The sequence below is a fragment of the Oxyura jamaicensis genome, chromosome 3, assembly GCF_011077185.1.
Source record: "Oxyura jamaicensis isolate SHBP4307 breed ruddy duck chromosome 3, BPBGC_Ojam_1.0, whole genome shotgun sequence".
Lineage (NCBI taxonomy): Eukaryota > Metazoa > Chordata > Aves > Anseriformes > Anatidae > Oxyura > Oxyura jamaicensis.
Genome location: NC_048895.1, coordinates 90,741,679 through 90,765,536, shown reverse-complemented (window position 1 = coordinate 90,765,536; position 23,858 = coordinate 90,741,679). Strand labels below are relative to the sequence as shown.

The following is a 23,858-nucleotide window of genomic DNA, read 5'->3' as shown; positions in this document are numbered from 1 at the left end:
ACATGCCCTTTGGAATCAAAAACGTTTAGCAAGTTGTATTTTTTTTTGTTTTCTTCAGTATTAAAAAAAATGTTGACTGGATAGTTCTTACCCCTCTAATGCAGGCGTCATGCTTTAGGAAGTACAAAACTGATGTTAATTTTTAAAAGAATGTTTAAGATTAGTATCTAATTTTCTGTACTGAAATGTAAAAACTAAACTGAGGTTTCATTACTGAGCTCATTGTTTTATTAATCTTTTATTACATATCTAAATTCACAAAAGATTACTAACTAGGTCAGTGATTAGGCTTGTATATTCTTTCAGACACTGGAGTATAAAAAATTTAAAATGTCCTTACATTTTTAACACAGTGATCCATTTGTATACCCAGATAACCTTGAGAGGACTGCATAAGACTAAATGGGAACTTTCATTCACACAAATCTCACTGTTGCTGCATTGTGCTCCTTTGCTCTTAATAGCAACTTACTATTCTTTCCGCCTTTCTTTGCATTTGTAAGATCTAAATGCACATAGTACAACACCTTTAGAAAGCATAGTTCCCTCCAAACTAATTCATGTTAAAAGAATCAAAGTGATGGACTTATATCTGGCCTCCTTGGCAGTCCATGATTTCTAAGCAGATCTGAAACGTAATTTATGTGTCTGATACTTCCTGTCCCCAGAGATCCAGAGCTCTCTGTTGTGTGTCTATGTTCCTCATACATTTTCTAGACAGTCTGAAACCTTTAAAGTAGGCTATCAGAAAACCAGGACATTAATGGAAATACTGATCTCCCTACACCCTTAGCCAATCCTCCTGGCCGAATCCACAGTGCAGCTTTTGATAGAAGTCCATGGCAGAAACCTCATGAAATAACCGTTATCAGGGATTCCACACCCAAGTTTTTCTCATAAAGAGAGAGTTCATGTCTCTTCATGACACAGCTGGGGTTAATGGGGACTCTACTACAGACATGCTGGTGGGAATTCTCCCTCTTCCCTGCAGCACACCCATCCTCAGACTCTTTATGGAAAGACGATGCAGCCTAGGCTGCACTTCATCTTCACTACAAAGCTCAGTAACACTGGAAACAGATTTTATCCTCCAGGCCTAGCTGTCCCTTTGCCACCCCGCTGCCCCCAGAAAAGCTTTGCTGAAGTTTTGTCTTGACTGACACAGTGAGGACTTTGAAAGACACAAAGATGAAAGTCCCGTAGCAAAAAACACTTTCTTAGGGAAAAGGAAGGGGAAGGGGAAGAGAAAGGGGAAGGGGAAGTCACTCCAATCTCAAGTTCCAATGCTATGTTTTCAGAAATGACCGCTATCAAATTATGTCCACATATGGATAAAACCATTGCCATAGAAAAAGAAAACCACTACATTTCCATCCCTACCACCAGTAATTCTGGTTGACCTTTGTGTTTTAAAATCCACTTCCCCCAGAAAGCTATTAATGTATAACAGCAATTCACTTCCTCTCACCATAAGAGAACTATTATTAAGTTTTAATAATATTTACAAAGATAAACATAGCCAAAATAATTTACTGAAAATTTTAATTAAGTAGAATTCCATTCTCTTCAGAAATAGCTGTGATATATGCACCATATTGGAGATAAAGATGTATTTCATACTTTACTATCCTAACATGAAGTACAACGATCTTTAAACTTTTTTTCCAGTATTCCCACCCTTACACAAATATGATGTGGCTGCATGCATAAAATATTAATGTTACCACGGAAACCATCTCTAAAAAGATTAAAGTGAGGATATAAGTGAGGATGGTATCTGTAAATTTTTAAAAAAAAAGAAAAAAGGAAAATCTGTTACACGGTTCCATGTCCCACAGTTGTTATAAGATGTAATTTTAAAAATCAGATCCACAGAAGATAATTAAGATAATGAGTGTTTTAAATTTTCCTTCAAGATACTATTCAGAGTTTTTTCATTGAAACAAATATTCTTACTGTAAGTTAAGTATGTTGTTAAGTGTGCTGTTACACTGCACATTTTAACCACCCTCTTTTTCTTAGCAGTTCTAAGAGATCATAAGCCTGAGAAAACTGTGACAAGAAAAAAATATATATACATATATATATATATATATATTTAGGAATTGTCAGTAGTTTCCAACTATTAAGGAAAAAATCTATACACAGTAATCAGTTAACCTTCCAAATCAGGAGAAAACCATCAACATTTGAATATTCTGATTGAAAACTATGAAAACAGGAGAAACTGAAAGTAGGTTGACCAAAAAAATACATATGGATACTCACGGATTCAAAGACATAGTGTTGCCCTGGGAGAAGCGCTACATGGGAAGAGAACTCCTGTTTCTATTCTGCTTCTTTCATTCCTACTTCTATCATGAAAGAGACTCTAGACTGTAAACTCAAATTCCTAAAGTATCTTCTTTTTTTTTTTCCCTTCCAAGCATTCAGACTCATTTATTGTGATACTCAATACATTCTGAACACTAAGTGCTAAACGTTATTATTCTTAAATTATTTTCTTACATTATTATTAGAACTACTAATACAGCAACTTCTTGGGATAGATACAACAGCTGAATTTGATAGTCTGCCCAGTTTCTTTGGTATTTGGTATATGACAACAATAAAATGTAATTCATTCTCTAAGGATTACCTTGCATCTGCCCACCTTGGAAGAACAAAAGAGCATCTATAGTAAGCTCTGCCAAAAGAGGCTAAATATTTTTTTCCCCAAATACTGAAAATAGTACCCCAAAGTTGTAGGTTACAACCTTTAGTTGTGGAGCAGTAAATTCCAGCTGATAAGGGTGAATTATTTTTCCTCTTGCCCTAGTCAGGTACACAAAAAAGGCATCTTTCCAACATCTTTTCACCTATCCTGTTACGTCTTCACCTAACAACTGGGGTTCATTATAAGCTGTGTAGTTACATGTGCCTTGGCAATGCTAGGAAGGAGGCACACAGAGGTACTCAAAGCACCTCTAAGGCAAGATCTGAGACAACACACACTAGAGAGAATTTGGTCCAGCTCCATACTGTGCACTTACTAATAGAGAAAAACATGTTGCATCATCTTTAATTTTAAGAAGAAAATAAAGAATAGTTATGCACGACAAATTGCTGGCCAGGCCAAGTCAAGCCACAGAGCAACATACTGTTAATCAGGCATAATCATCTCAAGAGTATTGAGTAATCAGTTCAGTCTTTATGACAAAGTGACCCATGTGACATCAGAGGAAAAAATAGGATTGGTTTATGAAGTCATTTTATGTTTCCCATAATTGCACATAAAGATTTACTGGCTACTTGAAACGAGACAAACCCCGTGGTCAGAGGTCTGAGGTGCATAACCCACCCTTGCTCACAACTCTACAAACCTGTTAATATTAGATACACTGAAAGAGTAAAATACTGAGCCTACATGACCCAACCTCTGTAGGAGGACTACCACTTTATTCATGAGAGGTATTGCTTCTTGCTTTCAGCAGAATAACGGTGGAGGCTTTTAGAATTAACATTTCTACTGAAATTGAGGGGAATCTGGGAAGAGTAGACACCCTATTTTTCTTCAGGGCCAATAACCTGCTGTACTATTTCAGGGCTCATTCCTAAACTTGTCATCTTGAATGCTTTCACATTCCTGACCAGTTTTCCTGCCCGATTCTGATACCGTCACCTCACAGTTCACACACTTCAGCTTATCCTCTCCTGAACCTACATGGTCCCCCTCCCTTCCAGGTCACCGATTCCTTTCTTGTCCACCCTCCCCAACACACAACTTCTTCACTTGAAAGCATGTACCACAGAAATTTAGAGTACTTTTTTATTTGCAAAATAATGCTACCCTCTTTACTTCTAAAGAGATATGATGTGACTTTAAAACAAACCTGAGACTTATGCATAATGTTTGGCCAACACTTCTTCTGTCTCAGTGCAATGGCCATGTTAGGTACAGATCACAATCAACGGATAATGTTTCTGAGATGCACCAGTTCAAGAAAACAATTATTTTCCCTTACTATTGATTACCTTTTCTTAGTAAGATGAAGTCTGAGAATTCTCATTACTTAAACTTAAATACAGGTCAAGTTTGCTCAGAGTTATTATTATTTGCAAGGAAAATCATACCTCATCTATCCATGATGTTTTTCATCCTCCAGCCTTAGAGAAAGGGTAAATGTAATACTTATTTTCCAGCCATTATGCAATAGAATCTAAATGCAGGTACCTGTGTTTCAGCAATGTTTATCAGCACATAATTACAGACCTTGTACACGAATTCAACAGTGCATCCCTCCTATTATGGTCCCCTCTTTGGTTCAGGTCCCAGTGGCTGTTACCAGAGCTCCATGTTTTTAACAGCTTTACTCCTGCCACTGAGCTGCAGGAATTGGCACTGTTTCTACTTCCTGAATGCTGCCAAATCATCCCTAAAGCCTGCTTATCTCCAGGGCATGTAACAGTATCTTTGAAGAGCAACCTCAGCATTTGGGATGCAACTCATATTACAAGAACTAATAGGTTGTTCAAATAAATAATGAGAGAAATTCTTACTAAACTTAGTAGACTTAGACAAGTTCTTAGGGTCCCTTCACTGCAAAACTTTTGCTATCATTTTAAACTATAGAAATTGATTGTTATGATTTATTTTGAATATATTCAACATATGGGCTAAAAGCAAAGCATAAGGAAATTCAGTAATTACACTAACTGCTCTAAAATTTGTATGTAAAACGCCAGCTGCATTCAACTCCTCATATCTTTTATTTGCTGTTCTGTAAAGAAAATTAAACATAGTCTTTTTTGGCTCTCAGAATTCACAGCACAAGTGAAGTTTTAAGATACCAGAATAGCACTCTTGCCTATATTATTGACCATGCTCGTGAATGTTAGGACAAATGCTTTATAGCTCTGTTGGTCCATAAATCTGCAACCTGAACCTACAGAAATACAGAAGGAACCTTACCACAGAATTGTAAGTTACTGTGAAAACAAACCAGTCTATCAGTCCCAGGCCATAGATCTGCTCCTAGATCCCACTGGCTTTGAAACTCTTAGTGAAAGGAGCTGCTGACTATCATTGACATGGTTCTCAAGGTGGCTTTTGTATTCCTGGCACTCGAAATCTGCTGCCATTGGCATGTATGCCAAGAGCTTTTTTCCCAATATCACAATGTTCTCTGCTGCAAACTAACATAGTCCTAGGAATATCGGGCAAAAGAAACCTCTATGTAGAAGGACAATAGAAAGTCAAGACAATTTTTAAATATTACTGGAACATTTTTTGATGATTAAAAGACAGAACATAGTTGTCAGGCTTGATTAACCTATGAGGGAAATTTCACCTATCATAGGTAAAACTCTGGCATTTATTTTTGTTGTTGTTGTTAAGACAACAATATCCTATCCAATTTTTTTTTTTTTTTTTTTTGACTGAACCTAATTACATGTTTGGGAGATATACACAGTCATGACTGAAAAATTTATTTTGTCATTTGTATGAAGTATTTCATACTGCTGTGAGTCACTGTGTTCAGAAAAAAGACTTCCACTATAGATGTATCCACAAATGCAATCTCCTTGAAAAGCCTGCTTGTTAATTTTCATGGAAAATAGTCAGTATACTTTACTATCAGATAACACTGTCATATGAATTAGTTTTTCATGGTAATTTTAAAGATCATTAGCAAAAATGTTACCTGATGTCTGCATGATTCTGCTACATTTCTCTAAGTTTTATATTCATGTCTGTTGATGACAGAGTATACAAAGTGAAAAAAATGAGGTAAAGTATTTCTGAAATGAAAGTGAGGTGACCTAATTTAACAGACTGGCTTAATTGAGCTTATTTTCATCTTACTCAGAATACATAATAAAATGAATGAAAATGTGAAGGATTTCTACATAGAAACTATATTATTACAGTAGTAGATGTTCTTTAACCTCACTTTTTATGAAGGCTCAAATATCCCATCGTCTGATCAACACCAGCTGTATGCTCTTCAGATACAGAGTCAACATTTTAAATATTATGTATGATTCAATACCAAAAGGTTTATTGGAATGCATACATTTGGATAGACAAATCTTACAATGTGTGATTTGTCATTCATTTACTTGTTTAAAGTTTTTCTATACTGCAACACAGAAACCACTTATTTCACGCTTCCACAATCTCAGTTTCTTATAAATGGGCCATGGATGCTCTAATGTTGTGGACTTTACACATACAAATTTGTGATATTTCAGCAGATCAGTTAAATTTATTTTTTCTATACTTTCTGAAATTTCTCTTCCAAATTTCACCGCAATAAGCTACATCTGCATTATCACTGATCCCCACTATCACCATTTTAGTTACATCATAAGGGATTCATATCAAAAATTGACCCTGCATTGAAAGTTAGCCACACATTCACTTTCATTTCCTGACCATTCTGCATTAAGTTATGACAGCCTAACAGATTTGAAAGTATGACATTAACAAATATTGACAGTTTACTTGTTTTTAATATCTACACAATGTTTAGAGAACAGAAGCATTGCTTACTTTACAGATATAGCACATTAATGTGATGAATATTAAGAATTATTGATCTGAGAATGAACCGTTCAATGATGTGAGGTAAAAGCCAGTATTTTCAAAAGGAACAAAGTAATTTTTAATGTGACTGAACTACAAACAGTTCACACAGGCAGTACAGAACATACCTGTCTATATGAGGGGTACAGAATGTGGATGTGTACAGACATCTCAGTGTATTTGTAAGCGTATTTTATATATAATAGGGTATGTATTTACACAATATATATAATTTGCATATGCAGCTTTATACTGTCACAGTGTCCTCCCCCTCGCCCCCTGGTTAAGCAGAGCATGGGACCTAAGCAGCTAACCATCACAGGCAGCTGTGATGGGTACGCCCAGCCGTGCTAGCTGTATCCTGGTTCCAGAGGAGACAGAGGACAAACAGCCAAGGGCTGTTTGAGCAAGGCACCCCACCCCACTCCCAACCCCAGTGCCGGCCAAATTTGGAAGAAAGTGCAACTCAAGCCAAATATGGGAGAAACTAACATCAGTATGCGAATGTGCCCATAGGTCGTTCATCTTACCCCATAAATAGCGAGCAGCCTGGGAGCCCTTTGGGCTCTCCTGACATGGCTGCGGGTGGCACGCCAGGACCTCCCTGTGGGCAGGGATGGCCCAGGAAACTTGTGCAGAGTGTGAGGAGCCTTGTCACCACAGGTAGTCGGTAAGGGGATCGGGAGAGTGACAGCATGCCAGTGTGCTGTAATGGTGCTTTGTGATCATGCCTTATAATCTCAGCTAAGCAACATTAAGGATTCACATAATGCATATAATCATTTAGTTTAACTTGACCATATCTAGGACTGGGAGTGGAGTCAGCTGCACCAAGGCTCCTTACCTCTTCCACCCAAGGAGTTTAGAAAGCAAGGGATCCACTGACCCTTGTGACTCAATGAGAGGGTTTCTCTGACGTAATGTCACCTAACCCAGTCCCTTATGTAGTCTCTATGTAGTATAGAGAGCAATGGCTTTCATTTAGTTTATTTGACTAGTAAATAGTATCTTTTATATAGTGTGTAACAAAGTGTATCTTCCAATTGTAATTAGAATTAAAATATTAGGTGTACCTTGCCATCATCAAATTTTTAAGTCGCATAAGCTTTGTTATATACAAATATGTAATTTTTGTTCTGTAGTGACCAGTTCAGCCTCACTTGGACATCAATTGACAATCTTTTGGTATGTGTTAAATATGAATACTGATGAATAGCCCTACTCTGAAAGATGCCATTTATACCAACTAGTAGTAAGTATTTAAGAACTGTTTGCTGAAATGAAGTCTAAAAGATGGACTGGGGAATGAGTACACTGTAGACAAGGACAATTAAGGATTCTCTTCTCTGTTAGAACAGCATAACATTACACAGTTGTTGGAATACTCAGGTGGGACTAAGAGATCACAACTGAGTTTTCAGTTCTGTCACTGACAGAATACTCAGTATTTTTAATATTTTATTATTTCATTGTGTTTCATTTTTGTCAGCTTTGAAGTGGTAATAATAGTACTGGTCAACTTTTTGAAGTGTTTTGCCATCTACTGATGTTGTATTGTGTTTTATAAAAGCTTAAAATATTTTTGTGAATGTGTATCTGCGGATATGTATTTTAAGTCTTTGTATAAACATAACGTGGAGGTATCTAGATGTACAGATATGTACTTTTCCATGTGTATTATATTTGGATTTAAGATTTCTGGAGAAGGTCTAGAGCATTCTGCATGTCAAGGAGATACAGCATGTTTATGTGAAAATGAGGTCTCAAGGATTCATACATGTAACTGCCATTTGTGATTGGAAGCATTTGCTGTCAATATTTATAGGCAGAAATGTTGAGAGGGCTATTCTAGCAAGCATGTAGATGTTGTTCTGTCCATGTAAGAAAAGAATAATTTCACAGAGTGCTATGGTCATAACCATACTTGGCTACTAAATAAATATATAGCTTAATCACTTTTGAACACTGGAGAATCATGGAAAACTATATTGCTTTAGAGCTCAAGGTGTAAGCCCTGTAATAGCTTTGGACGATCTTGATGTTGGGTAAGTTGGATTCTTCTGCAGTATTGAATTTTTCTTACGCAAGAAACAGACTTGGAATCTAAAATTTATATAAATTTTATATTGTAAAGAGAAAATAATCAGGAGCCTCCATCAGTCCTACAGAAAAACAGTGGATAAATGGGTAACATATTTCTTGTGACTCCTGTAATTTATTGCATGTTTTGAGGGTTAGACAGTGGGATATGTAGTCCAGCTTCCAAAACACTGCTTCATTTTTCTTTTTCCCTAAACTTACAGTATGAGAACTGTTGCTCAAGAGGAGATATATGCTGGCTTAGACGCTCTAGAAATGTGGTCAGTTCCCTGGTGTCTACAGTAACAGCAGCACTTTATAGTGAACTACAGTAAGTGCAAAGATTCCAAGACTGCCATATTTTCTTCATGGGGTCTGAGTATTCAAGCCACACCTGTGGAAACAACCTATGAAGAAAATTTGAGTATCTTTGTGTTGATGCATACAGAACTTTGGAGAGTGTTAACAAAAACTTCTCTGTGATAAAGAACTTTGATCATTTCCTTGAATCCTGTAAGTTTGTTGTTGTTTTCCCTATGAATACAGATTCTTCTCAGAACAATTTTTTTTTCCAAAGAATTATTTTCCACAAGCAATGGTCTGGTAGTTGGAATGCATACCTTGAGATGAAAGCAAAGGATATGTTTTCTGCCAAACAGATCGCATCTCTCACAGCCCTGTTCTAGAGACCCCTGCTACTTCAAGCTCTTTTAGAACTTGCTGTGAAGTATTAAATCACTGTCAGATGACCATGACAATACTAAACCATTAAAAATACTTAGTGCCCATCTTTGCCCATCATACAACTTATCTATGGTGAATCATCAGTCTTTTATTCCCAAAGTTTTTGTAATATGGGATTATTAATAACTACATGAAGTCTAGTAAGTACACAAGCATACAGCATGTTTAACAGCTTAAAACATTTCTTCTACCAGGGATACCCCAGTAAGGTATTAATAAGGATCTTCCTCATCCAGGAGCATTTTACATTGGATTCATAATAGTTTTTTTTCTGCTGCTGAACGAGGCATAAATAGATTAGTTTATGCATCAATACAATAGCAAACGTTACTTTTGGGGATCCATTGTTTTTCCTTACCTGGTACTTCCACTGGACAAAAAAAAAAAAATCCATCCATGCAAAATAAGATGAAAGATGCTGCCTTTTACGGACTACTTCAATGTACCTCAGAACTTATCTGTGTTTGTGTCTTTTGAACATGTGGATACTGGAATTATGACAAGTGATACCAGCGTTCTGTAATTCCCAAGCAGTATTCCACTTGGGAAGTGACCTCTAAAGCCCCTTTCTGCTTTCTCATGCAGTCTCTGTAAGAGGAAGGTCTAGAAGAAAGATATCTCTTTTGCTGTTAGAAGCAAGGTGAAAGGAAAGCATGTTTCTGTTATTTTTGGCGTATTTGGGCCCCCTGATGTTCTTCAAAGAGGAAGTGGATGGTCAACTCAACTATGGTATGCAATTTAATGATCCTGGCAATTTTTATGTGTCTTGATGTTATACAAGCAAATAAGTAGTATTAACATGGGACCCAAAGAGTTCATTCGTTGCCAAACAAGTTAGGGGAATTGCAAGAAATGACTGGGAAGTGTAAGGTTTAATCCATACAAATTACTTCACTCTGAGGGTATCAAAAAATAAAGGGGAAAAAAAAAAAAGAAAAAAAAAAGAATCTGATGTTTACTTAGGTATGCACACTGAGAATTAAATCTGCACAGGCAAGCACTCGCAAGGAAAAGAACTGTTCTTTTGGCACCTCTTTATACGTTCATAATCAAGAATTCTATTTAAGTTTTTTATGGGATTGAATTCAATGATACAAACCATATTTTTTTTCTCCCTAAATAAGCCAGCAAGCAAGTACTGAAATCAAAGAAATGAGAAGTCACAAACTTCTCATTGGCATGTATTTGTTTTGTAGCATGTAATTTTATAGAAGTACAGTATAAAACATAGTCAAAACCAATCAATATTCCCTAATATTTAATTCTAGAATTCACAGGATTTTGTGTGTTCTTTTAATTCCTGTTCTTCTTTCTGAATTAGTTGTAATGTTCTTACAGAAGTACTATCCATCTTCAAAAAATATAGCCATCATCTGTCTCCCATCTTGGAATCAGATGTGGTTATTTCATTAAATCATATTTAAAAAATAGACCCTTTGAAGAAATAAAAATGCATTTTTTTCCCTCTAAAATTAAACATGTTAATAATAACACTCATATACTGTAACGAGAGAGACACCTCCTGAATTTATATGCAAGTCTAATGAAAATTACACCCCAAATTCTGAAAAGTTCACTGTAGTGAAGTGAAACTGTTTAGTTACTGATTGCCTGCCAGCATTACAGCAGCCTCCAGCCTGATTCTATATTGATCTAGCAGCGTATATGGCAGAGCATGAAGAACAACCATCTGTGCCAGGTACAGCAGCAGGTGTGATATCCATTGAACAAGCTGCTGCCTGATTAAAATAAATCCCTTTCAAGCATCTGGCAACCCTGACGGATGCTTTCATCTTTGTTAAAAACACCCCACCACCTCAAAACGTTGTCTGAACAGAAATGAGAACCTGGAGAGATAACATCAGCTGATAAAGGCCAGAAGCTGAACCCACTGCAGATACACGGTAAGTCTGGGTAAAGGAGTTCTAACATTGACAAAAAGTTCCTTAGCATGCAAAGCAGCAGTGTCTGCTCAGCTCATGTGTTCCAGTGGTGTTGCTAGCTTGTAAGGGAGAACTTAAAGCAGGATAACTGACTGGTATGGTAAGATAAATGCTTGTCACTAACATTTTATGAATTTACATTTGCAGACAGGGTTTGTGCTGATAAAACTGAGTAAGATAACTCATTAGTACAAGATTTCAATAATGAGAACTTTTCAGAGTATTCAGCAAGTAAGTCTATAAATAAAGCTTCTACAATTAGAAGATACAAATCAAGAGCACTTGCTAGTTTGTTTTTGAAAATATTTTTAGAATCTCCTGATTTTAACATTAGATTTATTTTGAACTCAGAACTACTATTTATTATGTGGGTTAAAATTAGTTCTTGAAAAACACTACTTGGCTGTGCCTCTAAGAAAGACTTAACAAGGAACAGATCTCCATAACTGGATCATAGAGTTTTGACTTCAGTAATTGTTAAGTTTCCTCTGTTGTCAGCTACTTGATAGTAGTTTACCTTTTTGTCAAGTTGATGTTTATCTTTTTAAAGGATGTAAGTGCTGAAAATTTTGACTCTAAAGAGATGGTCTGGGAAAGAAAAATAGACAGTATGAATAGGAATATGGAAAATGAGTATGTGATTCTTGTGAATACAAAGACAGCACAGACAGTCCTATTGGTGTGTGGATTTTCTGTAGTGGGATGCAAGGATGACAGTTCTGTGAACTCCACTGATTACGCTATTTTGCTAGATGAAGAAAAAGAATACCCAGAAGTAGTAGCAGTAGCTCCCACTAGTGCATAGCAGCTGTTTAATATTGCTGAGTTCATCCAAAATGTCTCATAAAATGGAGACTGTTTGCTGTGCAGATCTTGGTCTGGGAATACATCAGAGGGTTTCATTCTAGTCATAGAACATGTTGCATGTATCTGGCTTAATTCACTTAAAGAATCAGCAGACTGTGGTTTAATGTTTGCAAGTCTCTGGTTGATGGATGAAAAAGCAATAGCAGACATTCACTAGGAAGAGATGTTTGCATTTGAGTTTCGTGAATAACCAATGAAATAAGAAGAGATATGTGTTTATAAATAAATATCTTAGGAGGAGAATCAGAAAATTTTGAAGGACTTGGTAATCTCCACTGCTCTTCTGAACCTCCAAAGACATCTGACAGTTCTTCAGGACCCTTTTGAGGAAACCTAGAGAGAATTGAAGCCATACTTACAGAAGCAGTTGTAAACTGTAAACCATAGGAGAGCAATGACTCACTATTTAATTCTATTTCAGCCCCTGGTATGCTACAAATTAGTGAACTCACGCCTATGGCAGATAAAACAACAGTCTGGTGCTGCTCTAATGATGAGGCTTGTGTAGGGAAAACAGGAAGTGTTATTAACTAGAGATAAATGAGAATATATCATAATTATGTTGGGAAGGAAGTACTGATCTTTGATCTGTGGAAGTATCAGTAGCCATGTACTACTGCAATACTAGTCTTTATTTTTACTGAGACCTGAACAGCAAAACTAAGAAAGTGTGAAGAGAGAACATCTATTGAGTTTTGCCAAATTAGTGGTCAAAAGTATCCCTCAAGCTGAAAATATATTCCTTTTTAAGACATTTTATGATAAAATTGTTAAGGAAAAAAAAAAAAAAAGGAGCAACTCTGCCTCTGGTCTGAGTCTGCAGCAAATTACATGATCACCAAAACATTATTCAGTCTTACCAAGATATTTTATAGTAAACAGAACTCTTTAAATCATATTTTTAATAAAAGCACAGAAAAAAAAAACCACTTATTTTTAATAAAAGCATAGAAAATTGTATTTTTAATAAAAGCGTATAAAATCATATTTTTAATACAAGCATAGAAGCGGTTTTAGTGACCTCAAGAGCTGAGTAAATGCAAATCCTCCCATTATTCATACTCTGTATGAGGGCCAGTGCCAGAACAAATGGCACTGATCAGAACAGAAGCATTAAATTTTCTAAATCCAACTGCTGCTGTGAATCAATATAAAATGAATGAATTACCTATCTTATTGTATTTCATTGAGAACATCAGCAAACTAGCTGACACGGTATTTTGGAAGAGGTACAGATATAACTGCATTAATAACTGCATTTCTTTCACTCTCATTACCTACATCAAGAAGGTATATTACCTATTAAGAAGACAACCAACCAAAAGAAAAAACACCAAAAAAAAAACAACAACCCACACACCCTAGGTATATATAATACTAGCCTGTACACAAATCAAATGTTTCTTAAAACTCGCCCAAATAAAAACATGTCTTGGCTGACTTAGTGAACAAGTAAACACTCGAGACTAAAGACTAGATAGTCAAAAATTCTGAGTCTGACTGTAAAGACAGTCTTACACATATGCTATATGTATAATACAAGCTTCAGTTAAATGAACAGGTGACGATGAAAATACAGCCTTCAAAATAAACTGTTGCACTTTTATTACTGTAGTCCTAAGATTATTTCTTTTTTTAAAGAATACAGACAATTTTTGGGGTTCCCCCAAAAAATCACTAAAACCAGTCAGAACAGCAGATGTGTTGAGAGTCTAGTTCCAGACATTTCTAGTGAAAAACATCTGGATGCACAGAAGAGGAAGCACTCAGAAAAGATGTGAACTTGGAAAGGAAAACCAAAATCCCCAAGGAGTAAGGCAAATTACTTTGAAAGGAAGAAGGACAGATAGTCATCAGGGTCAGAGCTGAACACACTATGACACACATGAGATTTTTACACTCTTGCAAAGCAAACTGAAAACCAAGCTAAATGCAATTTTCCTTGCTGAATGTACAAGAAGCTGGGGAAAAATCTCGAGAGAAAAGAGTAATTTTCCAATTATGCTTAAACATGTAATTATGAAAGGACAGTGGATTAAATTACAAGAACAGAAGGTAGTATAGAAGTGGAAAATAACACAAAGATGAAAATTTATACACTTTCAATATTCCAACCATTGAGAAAGCACTAGTAAGGAAGTAAGTTTGATAAATATATGACTCAGAAGCTTATTCTTCTTACCTTGGGACATCTCTTCTGCATGAAAATCAGGGGTAGCAAGTTTAGACGAAAGTTCTACAGACACAGCTAGGGCTGTTGGAAGGTCATTATCTAAAATCTCAGTGGGAAACACTTCAGCCATTTCAGTTTTCTTGCTTTGGGGGATAGTAGGTAAACAGGTGATATTGTTTATTCCATCAATGCAAAGAAACCCAGTGGAGCAGGATTGTATAAGGCAATCATTGTAATTAAGCTCACAGCTTCGTCCCTGAAAGAGAATTTTTAAAAAGCCATTTTTGAAGGCAATTTGCATTTCATAGTCATGTTAGTTCAAATTATTGTTTTCTATTTATTCTAAAATGTTGTTTGCTTATATTAAACTGTCCACGCTTTCAAAAGAAAATCTAATAATCTGGAAAATATTGATCAAGTAATATAAAAGTATAGTTGTATTTTTTTTTAATTTCAACTAAATGATATTTTCATTCCCACTTAGTATTACAATTTATCAATAATTTCCCCACAAATTTGTAGTTACAAAGTATTAAAGACAGTATTGTCATTAAGTACAATAATCATCTTCATATTATGGCAAAACCTCTAGATAATAAGTTTGTATGTAGTTATACAGAAAACCATACAGAGGACTTAGCTGTCTGAAAACCTACAGATTGCTCTGATTGTCAAGTTAAATTTCTACTTTCTTTTCATACACCACAGTTAATTATTTGTTGTCCATTGTTACCAAATCTTCACATAGCACCATCTCAACACATTAGGTTTGCATGTTACTTTCAGAAATGTGCAGTGGCAGTCTCAAATTGGAGCTGGCACTCACTCTTTATTTTTATCAAGACTATCAATTCATGGGAAGTCTGAAATATCCTTTCTACTAATAAATTAAGAATGTTCATAATCAGTGGTCAGTAATAAAGGGAAGAAATAAGGCATTTCTTTTACAGCAATAATTATGTGAATTAAATGAATTCTTGAAGTGTGAAATAAATATAAGCTGAAGCCAGGCCTGAGTTCATTTTATTTTCACTTCTGTTGTAGTGAACTAGTGGGCTGTGTGAAGAGACAGAGCTAACTTAGCTAACTTAGAGGGATCTTATGCGTTTGGATAGCCATTTAAAATATGTAGGGTCATCTCTGAAAGACACAAAACTCTTTCAGTGTATAATCTCACATGTAATCCCACATGGTTTTCTAATAATTGATGGAGTTTTTGAATGGGCTTGGCCATGATTTTACCATCATGATTTCCAGGCTACATAATAAAACCACAGTTTTAGCTCTTTCTCTGCCTCAAATCTGCTGCTTTAAACAACTGTTGACAGAGACTTGGGGCTGCCATATTTTCAAGCCTTGGAAAGGCTTGATATTGAACAGCTGGAATTCATCAATAATTTTGAATCTAAGTCTTTGAAACACGAATGTCTTCTTTCAAACTTTTAATGTCTTCTAGGTCATCTGATAATAATAAGAAATATGTATCAGAGACGAGTTGGAGTTGTGTGTGAAAGCATTAGGTGGTATGTGTCGAAACCACAACACATGAGATCTAACAAGTTAATTCACATCTATACAGGTACATCAAGCAATATAAATCATTCAGTGAGCTTCGGTGTCTGGAAATGTTCTCTGTTTCTTAATTTAGCAGCCTAGACATAAAGTTTGGGACTTGTTTTAAAACAGACATTCAAATGTGGGTGTCATATAGTAACTGCAAGCATGCTAGGAGTCTAAACTCCCTTTAGAGTCAACGCAGATTCTGAGGAAGTTAACTGCTTAAATGTGTGTGCCTAGTATCGTTTTTGTAATTGTTCAGTACCTCATCAGAGCTCCAGCTGACAATCGAAGAGTTGTAGGTTTCCCACTGGCCGTATGTCCATCTGACTGCCTTACGAAGATATATTGGATACTCTAGACTGTCTCAAGTAGTATTAGATGCTTATGGTTAGGCAACTAGATCACTCTTTTAGTCAATGAAGTTCCAAAAGCTCATCAGTCATCTTAATGTAGACACAGAATTGGATTTGGAAGCCATGTTTTGGGATGCTCTCATAACTATGAGACAGCTAGATGCTGTTGGTAGATGTAACACAAAAAACATAGAAATCCCAGTCTTCTGTGTGGTAGTGAGAACTCAAAATGTCACGGCACCCATATTTAGGCTTCAAGTGTCTGGACAGCCAAACAACCCTTTGTGCTCCATTGACTGGATGAACTAGGATTTCATTTAGTATAATGTGAGTCTAGGTACCAAGTGCAGATACTTGAATTTAGGCATCTGCATCTCAAATTGTATCCAACCTATCTGCTAAATCCAGACAAGTCTTGCTATTGTCTGAAACATTATTTAGACTGCAAACAATAATCAAAGATTGTTTACTTTTTCAACACATGCATTCTTTCAATATTTTTTTATTTCTATGGCCAGTTTGGGTCAGCTGTCCTGGGTTTGTCCCCTCCCAGCTCTTGCTGCACCCCCAGCCTGCCCACTGGCAGGATAGAGTGAGAAGCTGAAAAGTCCTTGGCATAGTGTAAGCACTGCTCTGCAGCAATTAAAACATCAGCATGTTATCAGCACTCTTCTCATCCTAATCCAAAACATAGCACCCTACCAGCTACTAGGATATTAAAAATAACTCTGTCGTAACTGAAACCAGGACACCCTCCTAGAATACAGAGGGAAGTGGTGAAACATTATGGTTAAACAATGCTCATATCACCAAGGAAAATATTGTTAAAACTATTTAACTGTTATCACCAATGTTTTAATGATGTTGAATAATTACTGAGTTAGCCTCAGAAATTATATTCTCAGTGCAAGCCACATTGACGCATTCAAGAAATACGTTCTTAGAATAGTACATGCTACTGAAGCCTGATACCCTGTGAAGTGTGTATCTTGTGTTTAAAGTCTCACGGAGATGAGTTCCAACTGAAGCTTCTCCTGGAACTGGGGCATATGTTAAGAAAAAAACAAGTAGTGTTCAATAAGCACGTGCTCATTGCACACTTTCCTTAAGACAAGATAGTTAAACAGTTTCTCTTATCTGGTTTGTTTTTTTTTCACATAACTTGAAAAAAATTACATATTACTGAGATTTCTATCAACTCTACTACATTTTACATGAATATGGAAAACAATACGACACACGAGAGAAAGGTAGAAATGGGAACGTAAGAAATAGAAATTCAACTATTTTTATAACTAGTTTAAATCATTCAGTGTTTGAAATGGAAAAGGTTAAATAGAGGCTTTGGTACGATTTAGGTACACCCATGATTGTTTCAATCAAGCACTTAATTTATTTTGGCAAGTAGATGAACTAACTGGTAAATTCATAGCATCCTATAAACTCGCTTGCTGCATTAGTATTCTCAAACGTGAAGGAACAGCAGGCCAATTTATATCCTATATATAGATTTATAGGTTTCCATACAAGGATAAAAAAATGTTTCTTCCTTGCTCGCTTCCAATTCCATACAAAGCACAAATGATCAGTTTATTATGTGAATAAGAAGATTTCTGCCTAATAATTTTTCTTAATCCCATAAAACTTATGTTTCATTCTGACTTTTGTTGCAACAAATTAGTGTAGTTTTATTACTTATTAATGTATTTTATTATGATTTTATGACTCGCGAAAACAAAGCAGATGTGGATAACCTCCACTGTGCATGAAGGGTACATTGAATAGTCATAGATAAATCTGATAGCCTTGAAAGTGACTGCAAATGCTTTAGTTAAATGCTTTAACAGTTTCAATGAAGGCAGATACTGCAGATTTGCATTTGAAAGTAGGTATGCTTCTACAGATGTTCTCAATTTAAAAAGTAAACATTTATGCCATAAACCACTAGCTATGCCTTTATTCTCAAAATTTCTGAGAAACTTCACAATCTATACTTTATGATCCATGCTTCAGATAGCATTGCGTACATACACTACAGAAGATTTGTATATTCTAACATATACTTTAGCTGGAATTCCTTGAAAACTTATTCCTCTGCAAATTCCACTGTTTCCACCACACATTAACTCACTGTTAGGAACCAGCATCCACCAGAGGCTTACAAAATACCCGTCATTTTGAGATGTTTAGATGCTAGGTGTCCTTGTTTTTCATACTGATGACAGACACGTTGTACGTTTTTCTATTTTTCCAGTTTTATTTCTCTACTGTGGAATTCCCAAAGCATAGCAGAATCTATGGGCTGAGGATGAAACAATGGATAACAGAATAAAAGCAAAGACATCTTAAATTCCAGCTACCTCCGAGGTTTGTAGCTTTCTTATTCTTTAATATCCTGTTCCATGACACTCTGTAAGCTAATGCCCAAGGTACATACTAATGGAAAGACTCCCTCAATGGGTCAAACCAAGTATCTATCCAGCTCCGTTGTCAAGGGGCTAATCTTGAATGACTGGGGAAAACACAGGAAGAAAGCAAGCAGAGTTTGTCTCTGACAATGCCCTAAATATTCCAGTTTCTGGCAATGAGTAATTCAGAGATTCCCTCTCTGTAATATTCAGATCAGGATCAGGGTAATAGATTAAATAATGATGGACCTATCTTCCTTCTACCCTATTTTTGGACTTCCTTATAATTTTGGTCTCTTCAGTATCATGAAACACTGACACCAGAGAATTTTGCATTGAGTGAAAAAATAATTTCTTCCTGAAAATTTTATACTCTTTCTCTGATAGTTTTATTTGGCATTCAGAAGATTTTCTTTTGGTGAGAAATATGAAATAAGTACCACAATTTTATCCATCACAGTTGTTTGTGTAGGAGTTTACATACTGAATGTACAAAATGAGATATTTTTAACATGAATATATGATTATTTTCCAAATAAGTAGACTGTGTTCCTCAATTGATATATCCTTCATCATCACCTGACTTTGTTTTCAATGCCAGCCTGCTTTTGGAGATAAAAACGATAGCAGTTGCTGTGGACTATGGGGAAGTATGAACTGTGTCCATTGTACTCTGCAAAAACTACCCTACAAAATATGTGTGTTCCTTCTTACGGTTACTCTCTTCCTTCTTTGGATAGTCTGTCTGTAAACTTAGATTATATGCATTAAATTCAGACATTCAGATTGGTCTGTATCCTCCATATCTTAGTTTTTAGAGGAGTTTGAGAAAAGTTTACTTTCTTCAGAAAAACAAATCTTTGTCTCCATACAATCCTTGCATGTGGATTTCTACGGGGATAACTTTTATAAATAAAGGACCTAATGATCCCACAATGGTGATTCTGCATTTAAAGCAAATAGGGGAGGAAAAATGGGAGAAGCTGGTGGAACTGGTTCTCCCTAAATCTAGGTTGCAGGGATATTCTACTTCTTCTCATTTAAGTTATCACCAGGTCTAAGTCCTAGCCAAAAAAAAAAAAAAAAAAAGAAACAGGGATGCATTTCCACTGTCCACTGCTCTGTTCAGATATGATGGGTCTTAGGGATCTAGGAAAGAATTACTGTTATAAGGTTCCATTGAATCCTTTCTCCAGATTTAGTATTGTGGTAAATATGGATATAGACTCAGGGAACTCCTACCCTCTTATTCTGGAAGTGGATGTAAAATTCCAGAAAATATGGAACTTTCAGTTACCTATAAAGGCTTCCACACAAGTTTGTACTACACAAGGCAAAGAAGGCAACCGTTTCCTCATTTACTACTACCAATAGAGCACTTGGTCTGAAGTTTGATTAGAATTGCAAGTTCCAGTCTGAATGTTTATGTTTGCATGTGTGAAGGACTTAGTAATATCCTCTGATAAAAGCATTAACACAACACTGTTCTGATATTTTAGACTTGAAAATGTTATTGTCAAGGCCCTCATCAACCTGTGACTATCACTTTCCTGCAGTCTGTTCCTGCACCCTTTTCCATCACACCCACAGGTTTATCTCCTTTGCTGAATGTCAGCTCTGTTATGTTGCAGCTGTGAAACCTTGGATTGGCCTGCTGTGAAAAGAGCTAAACTGTGAGAAAGATTTTTGTGAGATGACTCATCTTTGACCTTCACACCTGAGCTCAGAAACTACATTTAAGCTCAGGCCCTTGCCATCAGACTTTATCTGAGCCTAAACTGAAGCTATAGCTTACAATAAAGCTAAAGCCTGCTGTAGTGAGGTTGGTACTTTGCTGATCCTGATCTTGCCTTGCAGACTTGACATCCTGGCTTAACCTCAGACTTCTCTTGAAGATCTCAAGATCACAGACTTGCCTGTTAGCACCTGGACTTTTTGGATAGACACGGTTACTGCCATCACTGGACTTGCTCTGTTTTCCTTGTACAGGTACTGCTCGTCTCTAAGGTCATAGGCCTTGCATACTTTGCTGCTATCCATGGCTCCTGGTCTGCCTTCCCTTGTGGAGCAGCCCGCTCAACACTCATGCTCCACAACATGTGCTGGGATATCCAGCTACATCATGGGTGCCCTTAAGGGAACATGCATGTGACAGAGACAAGTATGATGCCTGGGAAGAACTGAAGATAGACATGAGTTCCTTCACTTTGTATTTTTTTTCTGTTGTATTTCATGGTTACTTTTTCCCTCATTGATGGTAAGTAAGAATCTTCTGCTGAGGGAAGAAGCCCTGCAACTGGCTGAAGTCTGAAAAGCTACACCTTTCTTTCTTGACTCGACTGCTGAGAATGTATGAAGATAAATCTGGATCCTATTAACAACGATCTGTTCCTTCTACTTTATAGTCTTCAATACATCAAACAAATGGAGCACATTAAAATGAGCATCATTGTCATCATTTATTAAGAAAAGCTAATCAAATAACAATCTCAAGTTTGGAGTTGTAGAGATAAGAATGACTAAAGCAAGAAAATAATAATTAAAAAAAGATTGTATACTTCTTACTCTCCTTGTTACTAACCCCAAATTATTAAATGATACTAGTAAGTTAAACCTGCATGTGCAAGTAAACCTGTGTGTGCAACAAAGTAAAACACAAGCTCCAATTGTAGATACCAACTGCACATTTCCAACATCAGAAAGAGCTGGCATAAAATGGTTGTGACAGCATGGAAATTTCAACCTTAGGTAAATAACATCACTGGCATTCAGCCATCATCAAAGGACTTCTTGTAATGTTAAACAGAGAAATAAAACATAGGACAGAAGTCCATATGGTCAAGCATCCAAAGGAATTGTTTGATTTAGTTTCAGGGGACTTGTTTTCAAAATATTTGTATATATGCAATAGTTTAAAACATGAGTTATCTTTGTATGTATGTAAAAACATTAGCGTACTCTGATGACTGACAAAGCCACCATATATACTCAGCTTTTTTACTTTTTGTGAATATTAGGTAACTAGTTCTTTGGCATAGTATAACTTCCATTAATAAAGCAAACAAAATAAAGAACAATTACTAAAACGTATTTTTCTGAAAGGCGGTATTTTATCTGAGTGAGGATAAAGAGGAAAGGGATTACATACAGTATTTTCTGTGCACCAATTATTATTCACATTAAGAGAAGGAGAAGAAAGAATGTCAGCATCTCACCACAAATCCTGGCTTGCAAAAACAGGAATAACCATAACCGGGATCTCTCTGAACACAGATGCCATGTATGCAGGGGTTGGATATGCACTCATCAACATCCAACCCACAATGCAGACCTTCCCATCCTGTCAAAAAAAAAATAATCAACAAATAAATAAATGACCATTAAAATTAAATCAATTTATTAAGCATCAGTCAAAAAAAAAAAAAAAGAAAAAAAAAGAAGAAGCTACGGTTAACTATAATCAATCCTCACATCTATTTATGTTGTATGGAATAGATATGAACTGCCTTTGTACTGTGGTTTCTCAAAGAAGAAAAAGAAAGTTGAGCAGTAAAAAGTCAGAACCCAAACTATATGGATTATATAACTATACCCTACAAAAAATCTTTGGGGAACTTTAATATTTGCTGACTTTTATATCTGTAGAGATTTAAGTAAGCAAACAAGAGTAAAACCTGAATATATTCTTGCCTTACTGAATTAACTGACTTGACAGGTTGCCCTTCACCTACAGAATTATCTGTATTGTTATCTCTCGTGTCTAAGAATAGTCAAGGGTAAAATGTTCCCTGAAACCTCTAATCTCATTTCAGATCAGCACAGTGCAACCAAAGCCACATTGTTTTCCAAAATTTACACTGAAGGAGTATGGAATTGTTTATCTTAATTTTTGACCTCTTTATCCAGTTAAATTTGTGCATTATCGTCACACCAGGGAATTAAAAGTGGAAGACAGATAACAATAGTCCTGTTTCCGTATAATAAAATAAAGGAAAAAAAAAAATAAAAAGAAACTCAGATTACCATACCAGATCACTGAGGACAACTTCTCAACAAATACACGTTTGTCTTTGAATACCATAAGGACACCATCTTCTTATACTTCAACGTCAAGTTACTAGCTCTTTTGGTAATATGCATTTTTTACAGAATCTATAATTAAGTAAATCCATAAATTAGAGTCCAAAACCTGGGGTTTAAATCATGTAATTTGAACCTGTCTTGAACTTGCTCTTCAGAGGCTAAGTCAAACCAAAAGCAGCCCATTTGCTTCAAAAATCCAAACCCAGAGTTTCATAAAATATGTCTAACTATTGAAGAACTCCACACCATCTGTCATGATATCAACATGATATCACCCATTACCGCTTTGCTATTTCTCTAATTCATTTTTCCCCTTTCTAAAAAACAAACAAGCAAACCAACGAACCAAACAAAAAGACTTCAAAACCCCAAAACCCCAGCAGACTTCAGCTGAGCCAAATCCAGTTGCCACTATCATGTGTTTGCCTCAGCGTATGTGTCAAATGGACCCACCAGTTATGTTCCAGTCCTGTTTTAGCTGCATTAAGTACTGCTAAAGACTTCAATTGTGAGGCCACCATTAGTTCCAGTGGCTGCTGTTGTTGCTTTAGAGCTGAGATACTGATCGAATATAGTTTACATCTCTCCATGTCTCTTCTGCACCTGAACAGCCTGCAGCTGTGGCCACAGATTCTGAATATGCATCTGTTATTCTAGGGGTATGGGGCCTGCTACTGGGACAATAGCAGAAAAAATTCATGGCCCACTAAAGAATGGATTTGTCAGAGCAAAATGAATTCCCCGTTCTGGTAACACATGCTCTCACCACATGCTTCATTTTGTTCTCTGAAGGTTTTTGGAAAGCTGCTATCATCGCCTTGTTCCTAGTTCTATCTTGCCACTACCCCTTTTCCATTTAATTAAATTACAACCATGGATGTGTTAGATATTGCAGACTTCCTGCCTTGTGGAAAGTTCCTTCCCATAGCTGCCTCTAGAAATGTAAAAACATTTAATGACCTCACTGCCTCTAGAAATGTAAAAACATTTAATGACCTCTCCATATTTCTATAGGTGAAGGTCAGTAAAGAAATTCAAGACCAATCATATGCAGGTATCCTGCCACAAAAGCAGATTTAT

General features: G+C 36.2%; 1 protein-coding gene across 1 annotated transcript in view; it reads right to left on the bottom strand.

Annotated features, from left to right (window-relative positions):
- Window positions 1-23,858, bottom strand: part of EYS (eyes shut homolog) — an 883,205-nt gene that overhangs the window by 310,021 nt on the left and 549,326 nt on the right. Inside the window, exons 31-32 of the mRNA XM_035323172.1 lie at window positions 21,911-22,035; window positions 14,384-14,630 (exon numbers count right to left, since the gene is read on the bottom strand). Coding sequence (XP_035179063.1) covers window positions 14,384-14,630; window positions 21,911-22,035 — 372 coding nt within the window. The remainder of the gene's footprint in view (window positions 1-14,383; window positions 14,631-21,910; window positions 22,036-23,858) is intronic.